We start from the raw sequence: 21,999 nt of genomic DNA, 5'->3' as shown, positions 1-21,999 counted from the left end.
TTCTCAGCTGTAATGGCTCATTCTGCATGTGACCAAAGCAAACATGTAAATACATATCTCAAGTTTTTCAATATTTTTCAAAGTTTTCACATGAAAGTAGTGTCACCATCTTGGCATTGTGTCACACAAGTCAGAAGGCACTTTCCATAACGACCGTTTCATGAGTATTTGACTTAGCAAACATGGGTAGAAATCATACAGAACTAAGTTTTTACTATGAAAAATATTGACCATGTCAATTGAGCCACACTTTCTAAACTTCTTGTGTTCAATTTGATGGCACAGATGAGTTCAGCACAGTTGGTGCATTTGTAATGGCACCATTACATACAAATGCCTCTTGATCTCCGTGGTCCATGTTGTTTTGATTCAATCTGACCTGATGGATGGATTCAGATCATGTTCAAAATAGTGAGAACTCACTTTTGGATCATGTTTTTTCAATGAAAAAAATATGATTTTATGACTCGGAAAAGTATCACACAATGTAGGCCATTGATTTTTGAAGCCTTTAAAAACCTACCTATGTGTTGTAATCTTCTCACACTAGGAAAAACATGTAGATCATATCTGTAAGGTTAGTTTCATGAAAAATAATCAAAAATAAAAAAATATAAAAAATGAGCGTTTGTTCCTCATGATGCTATTACCATATATTACTCCGATTATACCACAAGGGGACTCCGTGTTGTTGGTAGGAACTGTCAGTGCACGTCTCCTTGTAGTGAAACGTTGCAGGTTCAAACCTCAGTAGTATGTTGAATAGTAACTGGTGGGGGTCTGCCTAAACCCAGCTTGCCTTTAAAAAAAAAAATTTATCCCGATTATTTAGCCAGCTTATAGGTCCTCACTTTTGCAGTCTGGATAGTATTGTACTCTTTAATAACCCCATTAATAATTTTTTAACGTTTGCATTAAAATATCGTGTGAATTTTATATTGAGGTGATCTCCATAGACTTCCTGGTGGGGAAGATATATCAGATTACGATATTTTGATTATTATATAAGCTTTTAAAAATATACAAAGAAAAATAGCTAACTTAGAATGCAAGATATTCTTTTGACTTCTGACGCCTGAATTTAATTGGTGGTCATGTTCTCGGTGAGGTATATATATATATATATAAAGACGTTTGAGTCTTGAAATTCGAATATAGACCCAGCATGCTGACAAATATCGCATGTTTTGAAAATATCACAATTTTATCACGATATTCCCAAAGTTCATTATTGTACAAAAAAATGTGATACCTTCAAATAAAAAACATGACATCTTTCACCTAGTATTTACGTGATAAAACACTTTTTGTGGAGTTTTTTACTATTTATGTTTTATATATAATATGTATTTTTACATACAAATATTTTCCAAAATAAAACACTAGCTCTTAAGGCTATGTTTTGAAGGTGACAAAAATTCTTATATGATAAAAAAAAATTGTTTTTTTTTGTGTGGACGTGAAAATTGAATTGAAAGAGAAATAGAAAGAGGGGGAAGCAGCTTGTCATATGAGAAATTTCTCCATATCCACAAATAGAGAAAATTTTTACATAAAAAAAATCTTGGATCTTTGAAAATCTTTCATGTAAAATTTGCTATCGTCTAAAACAAACGAAAAAAAATGCAATTTAAGAAAAAATGAAATGTCTCAAGCAAATATTAAAATAATATGAAAATTATTAGAACATTATTTTAAACAATTTTTAAAACTTATTTAAAAATAAACCGAATCAGCTCAGTTTGGCATCGTTTTTAGCTGATACGATACGAATCGATACAGTCAACCTTGGCGCACCCTTCTTGACCTTTCATCAGTCCCTTCCACTAACGTCCAGAACCAGTCTGATCAGCAAAACGTGTCAGATTCTGATTGGCTGACAAATAGAGAAAGAGGGAGAGCGACCGCGTTGAGCGCATTAAGAGGGAGCGGTGGTGGTGAGGAAGGAAGATGGGAAGTTGGTTCAGTCGGGGGACGGCAGATCCAGAAGAGGTGAAGATGGCGCTCCCAAAGGCTCAGGAGATCGTCTCCAACAACTCCGTCGTCGTCTTCAGGTCTTGCTCTCAAAATTATCCCCCTTTTCCGGATTTTTTTTTTGGATTTTCATGGATAAACCAGGAGTTTTTCAACGAGGAGTTGGGAAAAAAACGAGTTTGTCGGTTTCCTCCTTTAGTTGGGGTTTCTGTTTGGATCCGGGACCAGAATCGGAATACATGAGTTTTGTCGTATCCTTTGTTTGGGTGTCGGTTCGTGATTGGAGTCCGGAGGGAATTACGTTTTTTTTTCCTGTTTAGGTTGGGATTGAGATTGGGATCGGAAAGGGGAAAAGTATAGTTTTTTCTTTTCGGTTTTTTCGGTTTTTTTTTTCTTTGATAGAATTGTATTTTGTGTTTTCCAACATAGATGCTTTTCTTTTGCTTTTATATTGGAAAATGGGGATTTGTTTCTTATTTGCCATCATCTGAATTTTTTGCAATTCTGCTTTGACCAACGAAGCTTTGATCGTTTTCTTTATAAGTCATGATTTTCGTGTATTGACTTCCTAATGATCTTGTCATCTTCAATATAAAATTTGTGTACGTTGTTGTTGGTGTTTTGATTTGTGCGCTGTTTTAGCAGATCATTTTCATTTGCGGTTAGTAATTTTTTTAAGGCGATCAGCTATTTCGTGAATTTTGGGATTGTTTTACTGATAGAAGTTGATTTATTTCTAATTTTATGTTATTTTATTCATTATCTGTAGTTGGTGATTTTGAATTTCATTTTTCATGGTTTGGTTTTATTCTTGTTTTGATATTTTGTTTCGTTGGGACCTCCTGAATTTTTCTTTATTTGGATATTCTTGGTTTATAATACTGCAGTAAAACGTATTGCCCATATTGCACGCGAGTTAAGCAGCTACTGTCAAAGTTAGGAGCACAATTTAAGGTGGTCGAATTGGATGTGGAAAGTGAGTCTGCCATCCTCCTAATTTTTATCAATCTTAGAGTTTCTATATTTGAGTTGTTCATTTTTTTCCTTTTTGAGTTAGGTATGCATGATTGGATTAGGTTTTTGATGCAAATATGTTCATAGTTTTAACTTCAGATTTTGTGTAGAACTTTAGATATTTGATTCTTCAGAATTGAATATATTTTCAAGGTTCATGGTTGCGTCATCATGGTAGAATTACAATTGAAAGTTTGTAACAGATGAATGATATAGCAATACCATCCTCGGTAGAATATTCCATCCAACCATCTCTTAATCTTCTGTGGACATCGCATAATATTTACCAAAGTGCTTGTTATAAGGAAGTGTTACTGGTTTTGAAAACAAAAAACTAGAGAGGAAGGAATTTTATATTATGTTCAGATGAATTAAAAGGTTGATTAAGCAAGAGCTAGAACTTATTGGCACTTGAGGAATGACCATTTCATAGGTGTATATATTATGGTAGATATCAGCTTTACTTGTATTCTTAAGTCTAGAATAATTTAGAAGGATGAGTACTCAACTCTGGTATCATGTTTATATTGCGATCGTAGAGGAAGATAAACAGCTGATTTCAATGGCAATTCTCAAGGCATTGTACTTACCATATACACACTATAAGTGTTAACATCAATATTAAAAATTTCAATCCAGATCAGCTTTAGATGATTTTTTTTTTCTTTTTATTGATGGTCAGTTGTGAAGGGTGTCATGAGAGAATTGGGAGTCCAGTTGCTAAATGCCACAAAATTCAGTCTTCATTGCCTACCCTGTCTTTAAGAAATATAAGTCGGTAAATTTAAAAGTTCACATTATCAGTAGGGATGGAGCTTTGCTAAATATGTATACTTTATGCATTTAGTATATAAATCCATGTCAATGAGTGATATAACCATTGATAGGTTGTACCTGCACCATTTGCATTTTGGATAACCTTACTAGGCAGTTCATCAGTGAATGTGATAGCGACTTGATAGCATCACAGCCAGGGGGTCTTAGGTTTGAATCCCATGAGGGGCTACCCTCTGTTTGCCTTTAAATTAAAAAAAAAAAATGGTGGCCTCATCGTTGCCACTCTCTTTTGCTATGAAAAAGAGTTTTTCAGTCCGGTAAAATCATTTGACTTTCAATTTTTTGGTAGAAGATGCCTAACAGTAACATGTTTCTAGGTATCACTTATATTCCATAGATTTGTTATTATGTGGTGACTGTTGTTACTAGGTACTCCATTTTGGCCTGTATAATAGTATTGATGTGAGAAGACATAAAACATGGCCTAGCACATTTTGGATATAATTAAGGCATGCCTCACATACAGTTGACTATGTCTACTCACGTCAGTCAAATTTTTTATACCATCACTACATTTGGCTAATATCCAAAAGAGATAATTCAGGCTAATCCAGCGATAGTAACTTCCTTTTTTCTTTTTTCATCAGATATAGGCAAGACTGTAGTCTATTCCTTGATTACATTTTTGCATCTCCTTCACTTAATGTGCTAAATTGCTAATTATAATTAGGTTTATTGTAGTGATAAAAGTCAAATTATTTATTCCTCCAATATTATCACGTGCATGCATTTGCATGCACATGCACAAAACACTTGAGTCCAGGCATTATCTTGCTAGAATGACTCCTTGTCTACCAAAACTTTTTGGAGTTTGAGGAAGTTTTGAGAAACTTTTCAATGAAAACAGAAATCCAACCTTTTTTATTATGAGAGATGCATCCACTAGGATAAATCCAAGCATTTGGGAATGGTGAGTGTTATCAATAGTATCCATTTGTCTGTGTATAATGTTAGATGAAAATAGCGAGCCTCTGGGCTTTTGCACTGGCACATGAACATAGTTACCAAGTTCAGACAAGCTTATAGGTGAGTCTGAGTCTCCAAGACTCTGGTCTGCTTCCAAGGAGCTCGGCTTATTCACAAATTCCTCATAGAAGCTTTTGTTATGTACGTCTTACCTTTTGCTTTTGCATGGGAAAATGATTCACATGTTTGCTAACACTAAAATTTTCTACGGCACTTTCCTGGATGAAAAATGTGTTCTATAGGAAGGAAATATCCACTAGAATTTGCAGTTCCGGTTTCCTTCAGAGTGCAGAACCTCTAAAGGCTTGTCACCCTACCTTGTCATGAAAAAGAAAAGTTTGAAGTTTGAACCCAATCAAAGTGGGTGGACTGGTTGCCTATGACAAAGGGAAAAATCATGTGTACAGGTCCCCTTTCAGAGCTGCTCCCCTGGTCATGCTATGCGCTAATGTTGCAAATGTATGGTTGGTGTGGCTTTATACCAAAACTCAGTATGTGGCACCACATAAAAGACCTCTTGTGAGCGTCTAAGCATCAGGTTGACTTTCGTTTTCCTGTGTTTGCCGCTTCTTGTCATGCTTCTTATTACTATGTGCCCTGTTGGTCAAGTGGATAACATAATCTATAAGGCCAATTTCTTTAGATTGACTGCATATATATCACTGGATTTGTAATATTTTTCTGTAAAGCCGAGGATTATGCCTTATAATTTTATAAATAGACCAAGAAAAGATTGAAGTCTCGCTATTTTGTGGCTTCATTATAGTAGCATTGACTTGGAAATGTGCACTTAATTGAATGTTTGCCTATATGAAGGTGATGGAAGTGCAGTTCAGGCTGCATTGTTGGAGTGGACTGGACAGCGCACTGTGCCTAACGTGTTCATCGGTGGAAACCACATTGGTGGTTGCGATGGTTAGTCATCATTTTAACTTGCAAACTACCATTTCACATATCGTTGCTTGTCACTGAAACTGGTGATTGGCAATTCCATGTGCTCCTGATTGTTGCCAATTTCTGTTTGCTCTGTTGTCCATCGGAGTACCAATGGAGAATGGGCAAATACTTTTGGCTAATGCTTATTGCCCTGTCCACTTGTGTGGATCCCTGCATAAACATGTGTTCTGCCATTTCCATTGGAACTTAGCATGGATGAGCATGCGAATATCCAGTATGGACCTGGGAATGGTACGAACTTATTCAAAGGTGTACATACATTCCCTGTTTTAGTCTGTCTCTGTGAAGGCAACAATCACGTAAGAGCAAGGGTTATGAGACCTTTTAACACATACACCCGCACATGCACACATGCAAGTGCGCACGCACAGATGGTTAGAGAGGTGTATTTGCTGCTTGGCCTTACAGATTTACTTTTTATTCTGTTCTTTGCTGTACAGCGGTCACGGAAACACATAACAAAGGGAACCTGGTGCCCCTGCTAACGGATGCTGGTGCCCTACCCAATGCTCCGGCCAGCTAGCTTTAAATTTGTTGCTTTGCTTTTCTTCCCAGGATAGTGTTCTCTTTTTTTAAACTTTTGCAGTATATTAAGTCAGACTCCTTACGCCAAATATCCTCTACCATGAAACCCGTACATGTTCAATAAGGTGTATTGCTGTGTATATCACGAATAGTGTTGGAATTATCAGCTCCTTTTTGGTAGTTCTGATGTGATTGCCTATGAATCATAAAAAAAAAGATGTGAATTGCCCATGTGATTCTTGAGGGTAGCATTTGGTGGATCAAAACTTGGTTTCTGGCTCAAGCTTACCCAAAATCTGAGGTTCCAATAATGGCTGGATTATGGATAAGAAGAGATCTGAGTCTCCTACCAGTACAACGTCTAATATTAGACCCAAACCTCAGACTTCAGTGCCTCTGATGGCAAAAAGATTCAAGGTCAGACACAATTTTCAGATCCAAACCTCGGATATTTATGCTTCAAAAGCACCAAGATTGAGGGTTTTAAGTTGGACTAAGGATCAAATTTTAAGATCAGATCCAACCCTCAGAACTTTGCCTGAGAAGGGCAGTTTTTCCGAGTCTTGAGTTATAACTTTCACCCGTCCAACTTAGCATGAGCCCTTTTGAAGTCTCAATTTTTTCTCCTTCATGGTTCAGAACTCCCTTGGAGGGTGTATCCGCGTATGAATGCCTCATATCTCAGAACGAGGGTCTAATCTGCTCTGGGGCTATGCCAGATCAGAGGCTTTACAAATTAGGGATCTTAGACCCTCTACTTCTGATATCCCCAATACCCCCAAAATACATGGATTTGGGGGCGATTTCAAGTTTGTACCTTTGAGATTTTAAGATCTCATATTACCTTAGATTTAAGCATTGAGGCAATCAAATCAGACCAACGCCTTCTTGGAGCTGTTTAGACGGAGGGAAGTGCGTTCAACCCTGCTAAGAACAAAGAGAATCACACAGACTGACCTGCCTTGAGGTGATTGGGCGTGTCACCGATGGAGACTCTTAACCTATCATGTGGTTGGGCATCTAATCCACACGCATGCTTATACAAATAGGTTTTGATATTGAATCAAGATTGTTAATTTTCACAAGATGGTTTCTGCAATGTCTACATTGTTCATATCCAGATAGGTGTAGAGACAAGTGCAGCATGGGATGCTTGTCCATTCAAACCGTATCCATTTTCAAGCATATGGATCACCATATCAACATTCATATTAAAATGGGTAAGACATTGATCCGTGATGCAATATCCAGTTTGATATGGTTATAGATGTGGCCACACTTTCCATCTTGTATTTGTATAGTCCAGTTCTCTAGTGATTGAATGGCGTGCACTTCTCATGATCGAAGGATCAAGTACTACGCTCATACCCGGGTCCAATAAGCAGGACAATAAACCAGCTGAGTTGAGTAGAGCAGTCAATTTTTTATACTCAGCTCAGGAGGCACTTTTGTTTGCGCAAACTTTGTGTATTGAAAGATCACCTTGATAAGCCAGGCAAACTACTGTTACAGGAAGCTTCTTAGAACTTTGGAAACTAGCTTCTCAAGAAGCTCACTTCATAAGTTTGAAACTGCATGCTTTAAAAGCTTTAGGAGACGCTTGATATCGTAAATATGAGAATGAAACTTCCTTAATATTGGGTTGGATCGGTTTCATAGTACCACCGTTTGAGATCCAACCTCAAACCGTGAATCCACGGTATTCAGATGTGCCCTTAGGGGGGGGGGGGGTTGAATGCCTCAGGCCTCAGATTGGAGGATCTAACCTGGAGTGGGGATTTAAGATCCCTGATATAAAGGGGCTGGACGAGAGATTTGCTGATACAGGGAAAGATGTGGAGGGGTAGGATGAAAGATTGGCAGATCAATTTATCTGGTGATTTCCAATATCCGAGGGATTCAGATGCCCCCTTAGCTTCCCAACCTTATTAGACATAGGTTTAAATGTAAAATAGCACAAAGTGAAATTGGAGATCTAGATTTGAATATTCTCATATTCTTATTGGATTCAAGTTCATATACCTCATCTAGATCCGACTATGGAGTTTTACATCTATCAATATTCAACTCAAATTCCTTAATGATTGCATCCCACTTTCATATCAGAAATACATAAGCATCATATAATTTAGTCATGTCCAAACGCTACAGCTATCATTCACATGAGAACATCTTAACAACCACATTGTGGATTATCCAACTTGAGGATCCTGGATCAAACGGGGTCACTTGCAAGCAGGAAACTGGATATATGGGTATAGGTTGCTGTCTGCATGTGCGTGCATGTAAGTGAGCATGTCCGCGCACGCCTGTATCCAATGAGAGGTCCATTTTGTATAAAAATCCTTCAATACAACTTTCTCAACAAATCATTTCAGCTACAGACATAAAAGTCTATTACAACATATGAAAAATAACTAAAACAATGTTCTAATAAGAACCTTGGATCAAAGGTGATTTTTTACTTTTCTCTTTGATATGCTATATCACTTGGGCATTTTTAATTGTTTCCCTACTTAGTTCAGATGCAGCAGTTCTTAAACGCTGCACACAGAAAAAGAGAAAATCCCAAAGCTTGTTATTCACCACTTTTTTTCCGGATAAACATCAATTGAATCAGAAAAGTAAAAAAGGCCACAGAGGAAATTAAAAAACTTACATTTGAAACACTTATCCAAGAGTCCAGTGTCTTGATAGCCTTTCCTGATTGTTGTGTTTCACGAGCTAGGTCTACTCCTTCAGCAAGGTTTTTCACATGCCCACAAGCTAAGAGGGAAGCCGCTGCATTCAGAATCTAAAAATATTTTGGAAACAAAGCATTAGAAGATGCCCAATAAAATGTCTCGTGCAACCTTCAAAAATCTGAAAACTTTGAGGTGACCTCATGGAGGCAAAGATAGGCTTCCAGGCAAATAAAGGAGATTAATTAGGAACTGATGTGCACAGGCATGAAATGGGGAGTGGATCCTGTAAAACGCTGGGTGAGATTAGCAACCTTACCCAGCGTTTACAACCACAAAACCCACCCCTCTGTGGGTCCCACTTGTACTGAGCTGCAGTACAGGGGGTGGGTTTTGTGGTTGTAAACGCTGGGTGAGACTGCTAATCTCACCCAGTGTTTTACAGGATCCACTCTCCATGAGATGGAATAACCACCATAGCAAAATTTCATCATTCCATTTAGAGGATGGCATAAGATACTAATCTATTAAGTGCATAGGATGACGAACATTAGCATTCCTTGGAATAATAAAAAGAAATGATTGCATGCTATTAACCAGAAATGAAAAGGAACTTACAAAAGCATCTGCTATTGATCCCTTATCACCGGAGAGTACATCACTAAGCACTCGTGCATTAAACTCTGGTCCACCACCTTTCAAGCTTTCCAAAGTGCAGCGTGGTATTCCAAACTCCACTACGAATACAAACAGTATGTACACACCATTAATCACACTAAAATGGCAGGAAAAACAAAAAAAAGCTGAGATGTTATTCCAAGATAGCTACATTCATGCCATTCTGTCCAAAAGTTGATAGTCCGTTTGATATTCAAACATAAATTTGCATGTGTGCCTGTACTAATTCTTTTATGATTTTGACAATTGCTGAGGTAATTGAAAAGAAACGCTTACATGGATCGAAGGGAAAGTTCTCAATTTTCTCTGGACTAACATCAAGAATGAATCCTGGACCTGATAAAAAAGAAAAAAAATCGAACCTATCAGGTATAATCCAAACTATTTTACAAAAGTTAAACATTTCTGAAATTGAAGAAATGGACAGGTAATAATTGAAGAAATGGACAGGTAATCTGAAACATGAAAATGTGATTACCAAGAGGACTCATTTCATCCAGTCCCTCTGAATGAACTACCAATGCCCTCTTCATGCCAAATCTCTGTACAGCTTTCGCCATCTTACTGACCTAAGAAAGGAAATTGATCCCTTAAATCTTAAAATTGAAAAAGTTCAATGAACAAGGAAATGGAGAACCATCTGATGCATTGCAGTTCTTTCCATTAGTTCTACAATATCTATTTTTTGATACTTCACCAAAAGAAAAAACAGTTGCTAACACATGATACAGCACATATAATTCAAATCAAATGTCATGACTATGTCCTTAATTTAACTATGGCTCACCGGAACCCCAACCCCAACTCAACTACTTTGAAAAAAGCCTTCCTCTGACACTCGAAAAGAGAAAACAAATATATTTATATTAAGGCAAAGGAGAAGTGAAAAATTCTATGTAAAAGAACATGCAAGACTTCTGGAAGATGCAATAACCATACAAGTATGACTCATTATAGATGGGAAATACATTGGACAACATTTGTTGTCAATCACCATCATCAATTCATCATAAATCACATGCTCTATGTGGCCAAGGAAATTACTCTGATGTACATATTGAGATATGGTTCAATGAACAATAACAGAACCTACGTCAAATTATTCTAGTCAACACCCAGAAAGAGTCAATACTATGGCCACCTCAAGATGAACACAGGCTGACAAATAAATCCTCATCCTGGGGATTGATGAGTGGAATTCCCTACACAAAATTGAAGCCAGTTTTGATGTACTCCAAAAGAAGCAGAGGGTGATTCTCAAGGCAGCAAGCTTTCATGACTGGAATGATATCTTTAATGATGAAACTTGATGAGAAAAGTTGCTATTTGGATACCATAGCAATCGGTCCTTGTGTCATGTATCAGACTTAACGAGGAGCGAAAAACACAACTTTGCTAGTCGCTACAGTGAAGTGATCAAAATAAATGAGAAGAATAAAGAGAGCAAACTACAAAGTACATTAAATTAATAAGATTCCTTAATAAAAAGTGAAGATATAACCATTCCTCAGCCTAAACAACCAGAGAGCAGTACAGGAAAAGGGAACATACAGGAAGAATGAAAAATACAAACTAATGAGAATATTGAAGGAAACTTTTAAATTACCAGTTCTTGATGGTAGACACCAACAACAGCATATGGAACCCGTGCTGGATTCAACATTGGGCCCAGTATGTTGAATACTGTCTTCAATTTCAATTTTTTTCGTACAGGAGCAACAATTTTCATTGCCGGATGGTACTCAGGACTCATAATAAAACCAATCCCTACTTCCTCTATACATTTCTTTACCCCCTGGTTCCACAAAAGACAAGTTTTATCATGAACAGTCCTAAAAATCAGCAATTAAGAGAAAAAGAGAACATACAAAGAACAAGAATACTACATGAAACAAAGGTAATTATCGACTCATAGTTTAATTCATTCCCCTTTTGTAAAGAATATATAAATGGCCTGTAACATGATGCATGTATGCATGGCTTTTAACACTTGAGGGAAAATAATGTTATTTGTTGTACCTTGAACATTTGTTTCTAAGGGCCTAATTGTTCACAGGAAAAGGACTGATTTTGTATGAAAAGGGTCATTTTCCTGTGGTAGATGAAGCAAACACCTCCCACAGAAAAACAAGCCCCATGTAGGATGCTATGGGGCCCACGTTTCTCCTGACCTACAGAGTTTTCAAATGAAAACCCTTTCATAAGGCCTCCTGGAGAAGTGCTATACCATGGGTAAATGTGACGCCCATGTGGGGCACGGATGTTTCTCGATGTACCTTTCATACCGAAGGCACTTCCCTTCCCACCCCATGAAACAAACAGGTCATAAGCATCTCCAAATGAACATCAATATATCATTGCGATTTCAAATTTCAGTTGTCTACACTGAAATTCATTGATCAATAGCTCAGTTGCAATTATACTTGTGATATTTTCATTACCATGTTTTGGATGTATGATAATTTTAATGTAACATATACCTAAAAGCAATTACATATCAATAAATTTTGTATACTGACCTCGGCATCCAAGTCAATAATTACACCTAGCTCCTCGAGCACATCTGCACTTCCACATGCAGAAGAACTGGAGCGGTTTCCTTGCTGCAAGAAAAATTACAGTAATCACTCTCCTCTATTTATCAATTAAAATAAAGCACAATTGTAAAGGTTAAATAAAAAGTCAGAAAAGAAGGTTAGCTTCAAAATCATAGCCTATTTGAAGCCATCCTGACCTTTGCAACCTTCGCTCCACAAGCAGCAGATAATATGGAAGCACCAGTTGAGATGTTAACTGTGTTTGCGCCATCACCACCTGTTCCAACAATATCAACAGCATCAGCAAGCCCTTTGATCTGCTTGCAACGTTTTATCATTGCCTTTGCCAATCCCGTGATCTATTTACAGAAAAACACCATAAACTCAGTAAAAAGAATATAACAAATTCACTATGCAGACACAGATTTTCTTTCAACGGTCTTTGCCTAACCAACATTTGGGTTCCACATCTTGACATTATACACTAGCGGTGAAAATGAACAAGGCCCGGCCCAGTTCTTGGACATGTTTGTGTCTAAAATTTAGGAGCAGTGAGCAGAAAGTGGACTAATTATTTGGTAACTTCCAGAAGATGTGCCAGGAAAGAACCAAATTTGGTAGGCTAAGGGCCTGGCACACTTGAGGTTCAGTCGAGACTGGGATCTGCCTGAACTTGGGCCTAACAGGATAGAACAGGGCTGTGCTTCAATTTAGGCCCATTTAGTTACACCCAACAGGCTGAAGCATAGCTTGGCCTGGATCAAACCAAGCTCTTCATGCACATCAGTAAAGTTCATGCACTGAATATCACCAGTGACCATGGAAACAATTTCTAGTCTAAGAGGACAGATACAAAATCATGCAGAAATGAAAAAAAATACGAAAACAAAAGATATCCATGCCTAAGCCTTACTTCTTCATATGTCTCTCCTTTGGCCCTTAAAAGAACAAGAAATGCACTTATTAGAGCTTCATCGCCTTCACTCAACAAAAAATCAAGTGAGGCCTCCGCCTCATCTTCAGATAAATTAACTCTTTCAATCAGTGATTCCAACAACTGAAAACCAAAACAAAAAACCATAAGCGATCAATATAAGAATAAAACCAACAACAAAAGCAACAACCTGAACTACGTATCAGATCATCTGTACCTCTTTGGCGTTGGTAGAACAGAGCCAGTTTGGATTGGGGATTCGGAAACCAGATCTCGAAGCCAAAAACTGTTTTGAAACTTTATTGGATGTTGATGGAAAAGAACACCTTTGAAGATCAACTCGGCTTTGCTTGATGCTGCAACTTCTCAGTGAAGTTAAAACAGAGAAATTGCAACTAATGACGGCCATCTTTTCTTATCTGTGGAGAAACACTGTTTCTGCTCGCCTCTGTTTGAACCTTAAAGGAGAAAAAAATAGCTAAAACCAATAGAAATGCTGAAATTTTCAAGAAGCTCTTCCCTTACCTCATACTACAACAACGTTTACTTCCATGACTAACCAAAAACCCATCAATCAAAGCTTCTAACTTCGCATGCAAAGAGTCGCCTTCCCACTAAACAAACTCTCAAGAAACTCAAATGATTCGACCCTCCGCGAATCGCTTAACAAATTTACGAGAAAAAAACTTCCAAATTCTCAATAAAGGAAAGTTTTTTATGCTCCTTTGACGCAAATGTGCTAGATTCACGAGGTAATCTTCCGAAAAGACACACGAACCCCGATATACCAAGAAGAAATCCTCGGGAAACTTTAGTCTTCCAGCAAATTTCCTCTAAAATCGAACACACAAATACTTCAAACTTTTAAAAACGTTTCATACGGAATCCACGATCGCTCAGCTCCAAACGAAAAGGATCGGAAGGAAAAATCTCCAAATACCTCAAATTCTCGAGAATTCTACCTCTCTATTCTAGCGTCCGAACTCCAGCCTCCGCTTCGACCACAATACCGGGTCCAATAACCCTGTAATCGCAATCCAAAGAAGAGAAGAAATCACCCCGCCTTGCTCGGAAAACTCATCCGATTGGAAGCCTTCTCCTTCCTCGCCTAACTGCGAAAGAACAGAGAACGACAGCCGGTAGAAGAATGCGCCTCTCTCCCTTCCTCTATCTTTCCCTCGCTTCTCCTTTCTTCTTCTTCTTCTCTCTCTCTCTCTCTCTCTCTCTCTCTCTCTCTCTCTCTGCGTAGGCAGAGATGGGACCAACGGAGATTCGGGCCCTCGCCTCTATATCTCTCATGCAGGGGAGAGTGGCGTTGTAAAATACGGAAATGCCCCTGAACAGGTTTCAAATTTTCGAAAATGTTTCGTTATCGTTCACTGTCAAAATCAAGGTTGATAAGTGCGATGATGTGAAGCGAGACGTTGAGCCTGTTATATGAAGCCAGGCGTTGAAGCTTAAACTTCACGATCAAAATAATAAAATATATAATATTAATAAAATAATAAAATTTTTAAATAAAAATTATTAATAAATAATAATATAAAATAAATACTAACTTCTTATAATTAACTAATATTATTTATTTTTTTATATATATACACATGTAAACCACAATTAAGTTAAACTCATAGAGTAAGATAAAACAAGTTATATCTACAATCACAAAATCATATTGAATACAACAAGGGTTCCGTTTTAATGGTAGTAACATTTAATTCACGTCACTATGTGTTAATACATTTAGTTCACGTCACCCTATAGGGTAAACGAGGGCTCCGCTTGTGTTCTTCAAGCCTGCAAATGCCTCATACAACGCCTCAATACCTTAAGCGTATGCTTAAGGTAATGAGGCGTAAGCCTCTCAAATACTGGTAAAAATCCCTCAATCCACCACCCATGTGATTCTTGTGCTTGAAAAGAAGGAAAGAAGAAATGGATTCTGTCCCCGCATAGATATAAGCTCCAATTAGGGATGTAAACAGTTTGGATTAGGATCATATGTGACCAATACCATATTCGACTAATTGGATGTTGGTTAAGGTTCTGTTTGAGAACCGGTGTCGAGAGGGATACGGGAGTGATGATGGATCGATGGAGATGAGAGCGAAGTTCACAACAACATCCTCTTTGTTGAAATCCGCCCCACCAAAGTTAATGAGTGGAGAACTCTTCCTTCTCAACTACGCCAAAACAATCAGCAGAGACAAGACAAACAGGGATCTCGAAAATCCTCATCTCCACTTCTCACACTTGCTCCCAAACATAGCCTAAACAGATTCAAATTCGGATTCAGAATAAGAAGGTAAAAAGCTCATACTAGATCCACCTTTTACATGTAAACAGATCCACATATTTGTCAAACTCACATATTTGTGAGGATTGGATTCCGTAGCAAAAAAATCAAAACCATATCTGCATTCAATTATAATCTGATATGGCTTTGGCTTACCAAATGTAACTAAACGCGCCCAAATTTGGTCGGTAAAATCAGATTCATTGACATCCCTAGTTCCAATTTAGGCTAAGGTCATTGGATCGTGCTTGAGTTTACCTTCTAGGATTATATTGGACCCAGAATCAGGTTCAGGTCCGTATAGTTGAGTTGTATACACTAAATACTGATCTTAACCAGATTTGGTTGATTCCGCATATGGTGCATGACTGTATGCATCTTAATCCGGATTCAGGCATCTTGATCCAGATCCAAATAACGTTAGGCCTACAATCTCTTGTGCTCTTAGTTTGGTCTTAGGCCTCTATCTCATTGTACTACTAATACATGACACGTTAAAAGCTATTGGACCAAGGTTAGGCGTGCCCTATTTGGATGTGGGTTTGGATCCACTTGAACCGGAATCTGTTGCACTGGACCAATATAAGTCAGTGATCCATTAGCATTTGAGGTCTTTCTGGTCCTTTTCTCTTCAAGCATGAATCATAGACTGACATGGGAACCCAGCTTTTATTGTGTACATGTATAAACCCTACCAATGAGTTGGGGAAATGCATAATTCTGAATTGATATATCCAAATGATCAAAGATGGAAAGTTAGAGGGAGAAAAGGTAAGTATGAACTTTGAAATGACACAATAAATGCTAAGAGAGCCAATCCACAGGTTCAAAGATTGCAAGTTTAGAGTGAGTAAAATCTTAAAACCATACCATAAAAGGGGCTTTCAAAGTCAAAGGGTATCTGGTGGGTAGGGGTATCAACGGGTCGGGTTTACCAGGACCCGACCGGGACCGAACCCTATAGAGTCCCAGTATGGTGATACTTAAGAAGATCCAATTAAGACCCGGGCCCAGACTTGAAGGTCCCATTAATGCATGGACTCAAGTTTATATAGTTTGTGAAATTTTATACCAAACCCAGGGCTGACCCGATTTCCGATTAAGACCCACAAATTTTCAATGTAAAAAAGATAAAAAAATATTATTTTACCGGGTCTGATTTATACAGTTGTTATCGGTCCGAGTATAATTTCTCTTATAGTATACCTGATTAGACCTGAATCAGAACCCAATACTATAGTAAAAAATATGATCCAAGTCTGATTTCACTTGGGTCTGAATCAAACCCGAACCGTTGACACCCCTACTGGTGGGCTGGCCTGGGTGCTCACTAAGGGGTTTACCTTACAGGGGGTGGGCCTATTTAAGTGACACGGTTCTCCGGGAGAGTTATTATTATTGTTTTTAGTGCAAGCTGGGGTGAGGCAGACATTCAACGTACCACTGAATTTGAATCAGCAATGTCCCACCACAAGTAGACCTGCACCGACAGCTCCTACCAACCAGGCGGAGCCCTTATCGTTGAAGAAGACATAAAGGCCTCCAAAGTCAATCTAGAAATCTAAATCAAAGTCACCGATCTTGTTATGGATTTTCTCGGCAAAGAAAAATCTTGGGTTAACTTAATTTTAGGCTAGCTATCTTGAAAAAAAGAGGAAAATATCAGCATATTTAAATATTAAAAATATGTTTGTACCTATAAAAATATAAAATATCAATAATGCAATAAAAAAAATGATATTGTGATATTTTGAAAATAGTGTTTTTCTTGGAATTACATAAGTTTTTTTTTTAAATCTCACAATAAAAATCAGGAGATTTTTCCAAAAATAACTGATATTTGTGGCTATGATCTAAATGGGCATTAGTGAATTCAGGGACGTGTGCAGGGATGCAAATGAATTGAGTTTGGTTGGACCTTCAATCCAAATCCGACACTTTCTTGTCAGATATGATTCACAAGATCAGTGCAATATATCCCAACTTCAGAGCTACTTAATTAGTCTTTTCATATTAAGATTCAAATTTAGATCAATATTTTCTTTCGGATCTACTTGGATCATGATCAAATCTGATTTATTTGCACCTTTTATATGTAAGGAAATTTGTCTCTACCATTCTTTTTTAGCAGATCCAGTATGGTATAAGAATCCATTTGATGTGATCCTGTTCTTATTGGGATCCAGGTTTACCCTTATTTTTTAAAATTTGGATTTGGATATTGACCAACCATGACTTATCCCATATTTGCATCCCTTATATACGGTGAAGATTATCCCAATTACGCCTCTCTCTCTCTCTCTCTCATGGTGGGTGATCTGAACTGAAAGAAACAATATCTTTTTCAGGAGCATCAAATTCAATTTTGGAAGGCTACGTCAGCGGGTTATGTCTGATGTGTATCTGGCTCTTAAATTACATAGTAGAGACCGGGGGTTTGATCTACTTGTACTCTAAACTGTGCATAGTCACCATCTAGATGGTGGTTGTATTACTCTTATGTTCTTCTCTCATACAATATTTTGTTGGATGTATTTTGGTAATGTTGAATGATGAATGTTCTCTCTCTTTCTTTCTCTGTTTCTCTTTTGTTTCTCTCTCATCCAATATTTTGTTGGATGTATTTTGGTAATGTTGAATGGTGAATGCTCTCTCTCTCTCTCTCATCCAATATTATGTTGGATGTATTTTGGTAATGTTGAATGGTGAATGCTCTCTCTCTCTCTCTCTCTCTCTCTCTCTCTCTCCATGCGAGGTTTTCAAGATTGCCTTTTGTCTATTCAGGATTCTAATAACCTCGTTCTTCCCAATCTATCCATGCGAGGTTTTCAAGATTTTGTTAATCAGCATCACCTTTACCCAATTCCTTTTATTATGGAGCATTACTCTTGGTCGAATAGGTGGATTCGCCCATGCTGCAGAGTTCTTGACAGGGTTTTTGTCACTCCAAATTTGTTGGATCTCATTCCCGATGTCAAGTGTGTCTTGTTGGCTCCCTCTATCTCGGACCATAGCCAGTTAATCACTATTTGGGGGGATGGTTTTAAATACGTCAGAAGTCTTGTGTTTGAACAATGGTGGCTCCAAGAGCCAGACTTTTCACACTATTATTTCAGACTCTTGGAACAAGCCTTCCAATGAGTAGTGGGCAGCTATCCGGTGTCATGAGAAGTTGTCTCGTCTCACTAAGGATATCAAAGTTTGGCTCCACAATCGAGATGTGGCTAAATTTCAGCAAATGGCTACTTGGGAGCAAGAGATTTCAGCATTGTATCAAATTATATCTTACCCGGAGTCTCTATCTGATTCTCACCTGCAGAGTTTGCAGGACAGATCTATTGAGTTATCAACGCTTTTGAAGAGCTGGAGGGTCAAAGAGGAAATTAGATGGAAGCAACGGGCAAGGGTGAAATGACTTGCGGCCTGAGACGATAATACTAAATTTTTTCACTCATATGCTTCTCATCGTCATAGGAGAAATGTCGTCCCATCAATCACCATTGGGAGTGTTTCATACCTTAATCAACACGTTATTTCAGCTGTCACTCAGTATTTTAAAGATTTATATTCTGTTTCACTTACTGCGAAGGGTGTCATTGGTCTTGTTTCTGTCGATTCGATTCAGCAAGATCATGCCAGAATTATGCAAATGAAGTTCTCTGAAGATGAGATTTTTAGGGCCATCAAAGGTTTGTCGGAGTGGAAAGCTCCAGGTTCTGATGGGTTTCATGTGGATTTCTTCAAAATTTTTTGGTCTTGTGTGAAGCCTGATATTATTAACATGTTTTATGAGTTCTATCGCAACTCCAGATTGCCTATTCAAACCCACTTGGCAATTATTTCTTTAATTTCGAAAGAGGATGTTGCCACTGATATCTCTAGGTTTTGCCCGATTTCTGTTATGAGTGCCCTTTATCGGATGATTGCTAAGGTATTGGCTAATAGGTTGAAGGTCGTGGCTCACCAAATTTTTTTGAACTCTCAGTTCACCTTTATCCACAATAAGAGGATTCACCATTCATTCATCTTGGCCTCTGAAGTCATTCACTCCTTACATCTTAGTGGTCAACCCTATTTTTCTCTTAAATTAGACTTTCATAAAGCCTTTGATTTTGTGCATTGGCCCTTCTTATTTCAAATGTTATCCAATTTTGGCATTGGTCGTCGTTTTTCTGGGTGGGTAACGACACTAGAGGTGGCCGGATCAAGTTGGGGCGTGGATTAAGGCAAGGCTGCCCTCTCTCGCCTTTGTTGTTCAATGTCATTGCTGAGGGTCTCGTGGTGTTGCTCAAGCGTGCTGCGGAGAAGCGCCTAATAGATCCTCTAGATGTTCCAGATTTTTTGGACCATATTCTTATTTATGTTGATGATATGATTATTTTTTGGCGAGCAAACGTGCAGCAGATGCTTAGATTCAAGCTTATTCTCCAGTTCTTTATTTCTCTTTCTGGGCTTTCCCTAAATGATAGTAAATGTTCTCTTACTATGTTCAATGTTCAGTCTCCTATGCTTGCAGTGGGTCAACAGATTTTTAATTGTGCAATCTCTGAGTTGCCGATGATGTATTTGGGTCTGCCGTTACAAGTGAAGCGCCTCTCTTCCGTCGTTTGGGCTCCAACTATTCAAAAAGTGAAAAACAAGTTTTTTTCGTGGCAGGCGTCTTATCTCTCTATTGCTGGCCGTCTGACTTTAATCAGACATGTTCTTTCTTCTATCACTAAATTCTTCATGTCATTGTTCGTGATGCCTATCGGCGTGGAGAAGCAAATTTAGCATTTAATGACAGACTTTCTTTGGTCTGGGTGTCAACTTAAGAGTAAGCGCCATTTGGTTGGTTGGCGAACAGTGGTGTTACCTAGGCGTATGGTTGGCCTAGGTGTTTTTGCTCTAAGACAAAGGAGTATTGCTCTTGTGGCCAAGCAATGTTGGATGACCCATCAACCAGGCTCTCTATGTGCTCGCTTGCTTCATGCTAAATATGGTGCTCCTGATTTATCTCATTTTCGTCATGGAACCCGGGGGTTGGCGATCTCACACTTGCGAAGCATGTGGCAGAGAGCCTTATCGTCCTTTAGAGATCAAACTGGGGATGCTGAAAATTATGATCAGTGGTTGCAATGGGCGATTGCACCAAATGGTGCGTTCCACACCCACAAAGTGTATAGATCGTTGCTCCCCCTAGGGGCAGATTGGTTTCCTGAGTGTGCGTTATGAGGTAAGGGCCCTTCTCCAAGATCTCGGGTCTTGGCTTGGTTAATTTTGCATGATAGGGTTCAGACTCACAGTTATTTAAAGAAGTTGGGCTTTTAGTTTCCAAGTTGGTGTGTGTTGTGTCAAGCTGCTGAAGAAACTACTTTTCATTTATTTTGGTCCTGCCCAAACTTTGTGGCCCTATTTAATAGGACATGGAGATCTCCGAATGTAATTGTCAAATAGGAGTCTTTTGCGCTTGATCTGCTCCTAGACCCTATTGAAATTAGACGATGCAAGCGGTGGAGATTGATCTGGAAGACATGGTTGCTTACTACTTGGTGGTTTGTTTGGATGGCATGCAATAATGCTACTTTCCGTCAAATTCCGGTCATCCTTAATCATCTTGTCCATAAAATCTTGGTTGACGTATATGCGATTTTACGTATGCATCTTAGAGACCTCTCCTTTCATCTGAACAACATTCACTCAACGGTGGTTTCTTCTAATCTAGCGGATCCTGATTGAGCTGGCTTTGTTGTTTGTTGCTAGCTGTCTGTAGTTTCTTTTTCTTTAGCTTTTGTTTTTTCTATATTTTAGTTTTGTTTTCTATTTTGTTCGGTTCATGGGTTCAACATTTTGTTGATCTTCATGAGTATTAATGTTGATCTTCTTTCGGTTCTCTCTCTCTCAACAATGCCCTTTTTCGGGAATATTCGGTCAACATTAATCATCTTATTCAAAAAATCTTAATGGATGTTTACGTGATTCTGCATATTCATCTTTTCGATCTAACGTTTCCTCCTGTTGTCGCTCCACTCCCTTTGAACTGTATTGGTTTTGCGGCTCCTGCATGAGCCATTTTTTCACGTTTGTTTGGCTTCTGCTTGTCTTTTTGCTTTTTTTTTTGTTTTTTTGCTTTTGTTCTTTTTGGGTTCAACTCTGTTTAAAATTCTGTTTGGGCTCTCTCACTCATAGACATATCCAGTCTTAAAAATGTGACTTGTGAAATCCTACAAAGTTCATGATATTACGATCGTGAAAATTATTACACTGAATAGAGCTCAGTCCTGAACTTTGTGTACTTTGTTTTTAGTGTAAGCTAGGTGAAGTGAAAATTTTAATAGTTACGGAAATTTTATTTTGCACAAATTTGAAAGAAGTTATGAGGGTCAAAATTTTACTTTTGCCTACAAGGATCCGCTCAGCTGGTAAGGGAGATTTTGTAAATATCACCATATTTAAGGGGTGTCACAAAGTCGAAACCCATGGGTACGCATCTCTTGCAACAAGGCCCAACTAGGTGTACTCACTAGTAGAGCTGCACATGAGCTGGGTGAGCTGAATATCCATTCTTTCGGGAAATGACTTATACCGTATAGCAAAAATGACAGAAAAAACCTACAATTT

The 21,999-nt window shown here is 38.2% G+C and overlaps 2 protein-coding genes across 3 annotated transcripts; one reads left to right on the top strand and one right to left on the bottom strand.

The window, feature by feature from the left end:
- Positions 1 to 1,908: 1,908 nt before the first annotated feature.
- On the top strand, positions 1,909 to 6,504 carry LOC149827110 (glutaredoxin-like). Its single transcript, XM_090019173.1, has 4 exons — positions 1,909 to 2,054; positions 2,862 to 2,950; positions 5,608 to 5,706; positions 6,189 to 6,504. Exons 1-4 carry the CDS (start codon positions 1,951 to 1,953, stop codon positions 6,269 to 6,271), a joined length of 375 nt encoding a protein of 124 aa, XP_089875299.1. The 5' UTR covers positions 1,909 to 1,950; the 3' UTR covers positions 6,272 to 6,504.
- Positions 6,505 to 8,377: 1,873 nt separating this feature from the next.
- On the bottom strand, positions 8,378 to 14,222 carry LOC149827109 (anthranilate phosphoribosyltransferase, chloroplastic-like). 2 transcript variants are annotated; one of them, XM_090019171.1, is made up of 11 exons: positions 14,044 to 14,222; positions 13,321 to 13,561; positions 13,083 to 13,226; positions 12,367 to 12,528; positions 12,152 to 12,235; positions 11,239 to 11,427; positions 10,111 to 10,201; positions 9,909 to 9,968; positions 9,573 to 9,691; positions 8,933 to 9,067; positions 8,378 to 8,817 (listed from the first exon to the last, which is right to left on the bottom strand). In XM_090019171.1, the coding sequence occupies exons 2-11, from the start codon at positions 13,510 to 13,512 to the stop codon at positions 8,755 to 8,757; spliced, it is 1,239 nt and encodes a 412-aa protein (XP_089875297.1). In that variant the 5' UTR covers positions 13,513 to 13,561; positions 14,044 to 14,222; the 3' UTR covers positions 8,378 to 8,754. The 2 variants fall into 2 exon arrangements, with proteins under 2 accessions (XP_089875297.1, XP_089875298.1); XM_090019172.1 differs by lacking the exon at positions 14,044 to 14,222 and having other exon boundaries at positions 13,321 to 13,637.
- Between the last annotated feature and the right edge of the window lie 7,777 nt (positions 14,223 to 21,999).

This window comes from Nuphar pumila, chromosome 10 (assembly GCF_984573655.1).
Source record: "Nuphar pumila chromosome 10, dmNupPumi1.hap1.1, whole genome shotgun sequence".
Classification (NCBI taxonomy): domain Eukaryota; kingdom Viridiplantae; phylum Streptophyta; class Magnoliopsida; order Nymphaeales; family Nymphaeaceae; genus Nuphar; species Nuphar pumila.
The sequence above is the reverse complement of the archived record's forward strand: the minus strand, read 5'-3'. Positions and strand labels throughout refer to the sequence as shown.

Coding starts and splice junctions, on each gene's coding strand:
- LOC149827110 (XM_090019173.1), top strand. CDS start 1,951: ATGGGAAGTTGGTTCAGTCGGGGGACGGCAGATCCAGAAGAGGTGAAG. Junction 2,055..2,861: donor AACTCCGTCGTCGTCTTCAG/GTCTTGCTCTCA, acceptor ATAATACTGCAG/TAAAACGTATTGCCCATATT. Junction 5,707..6,188: donor CCACATTGGTGGTTGCGATG/GTTAGTCATCAT, acceptor TTTGCTGTACAG/CGGTCACGGAAACACATAAC.
- LOC149827109 (XM_090019171.1), bottom strand. CDS start 13,512: ATGGCCGTCATTAGTTGCAATTTCTCTGTTTTAACTTCACTGAGAAGT. Junction 12,236..12,366: donor GTGGAGCGAAGGTTGCAAAG/GTCAGGATGGCT, acceptor TTTTTCTTGCAG/CAAGGAAACCGCTCCAGTTC. Junction 9,969..10,110: donor GGATGAAATGAGTCCTCTTG/GTAATCACATTT, acceptor CTTTTTTATCAG/GTCCAGGATTCATTCTTGAT.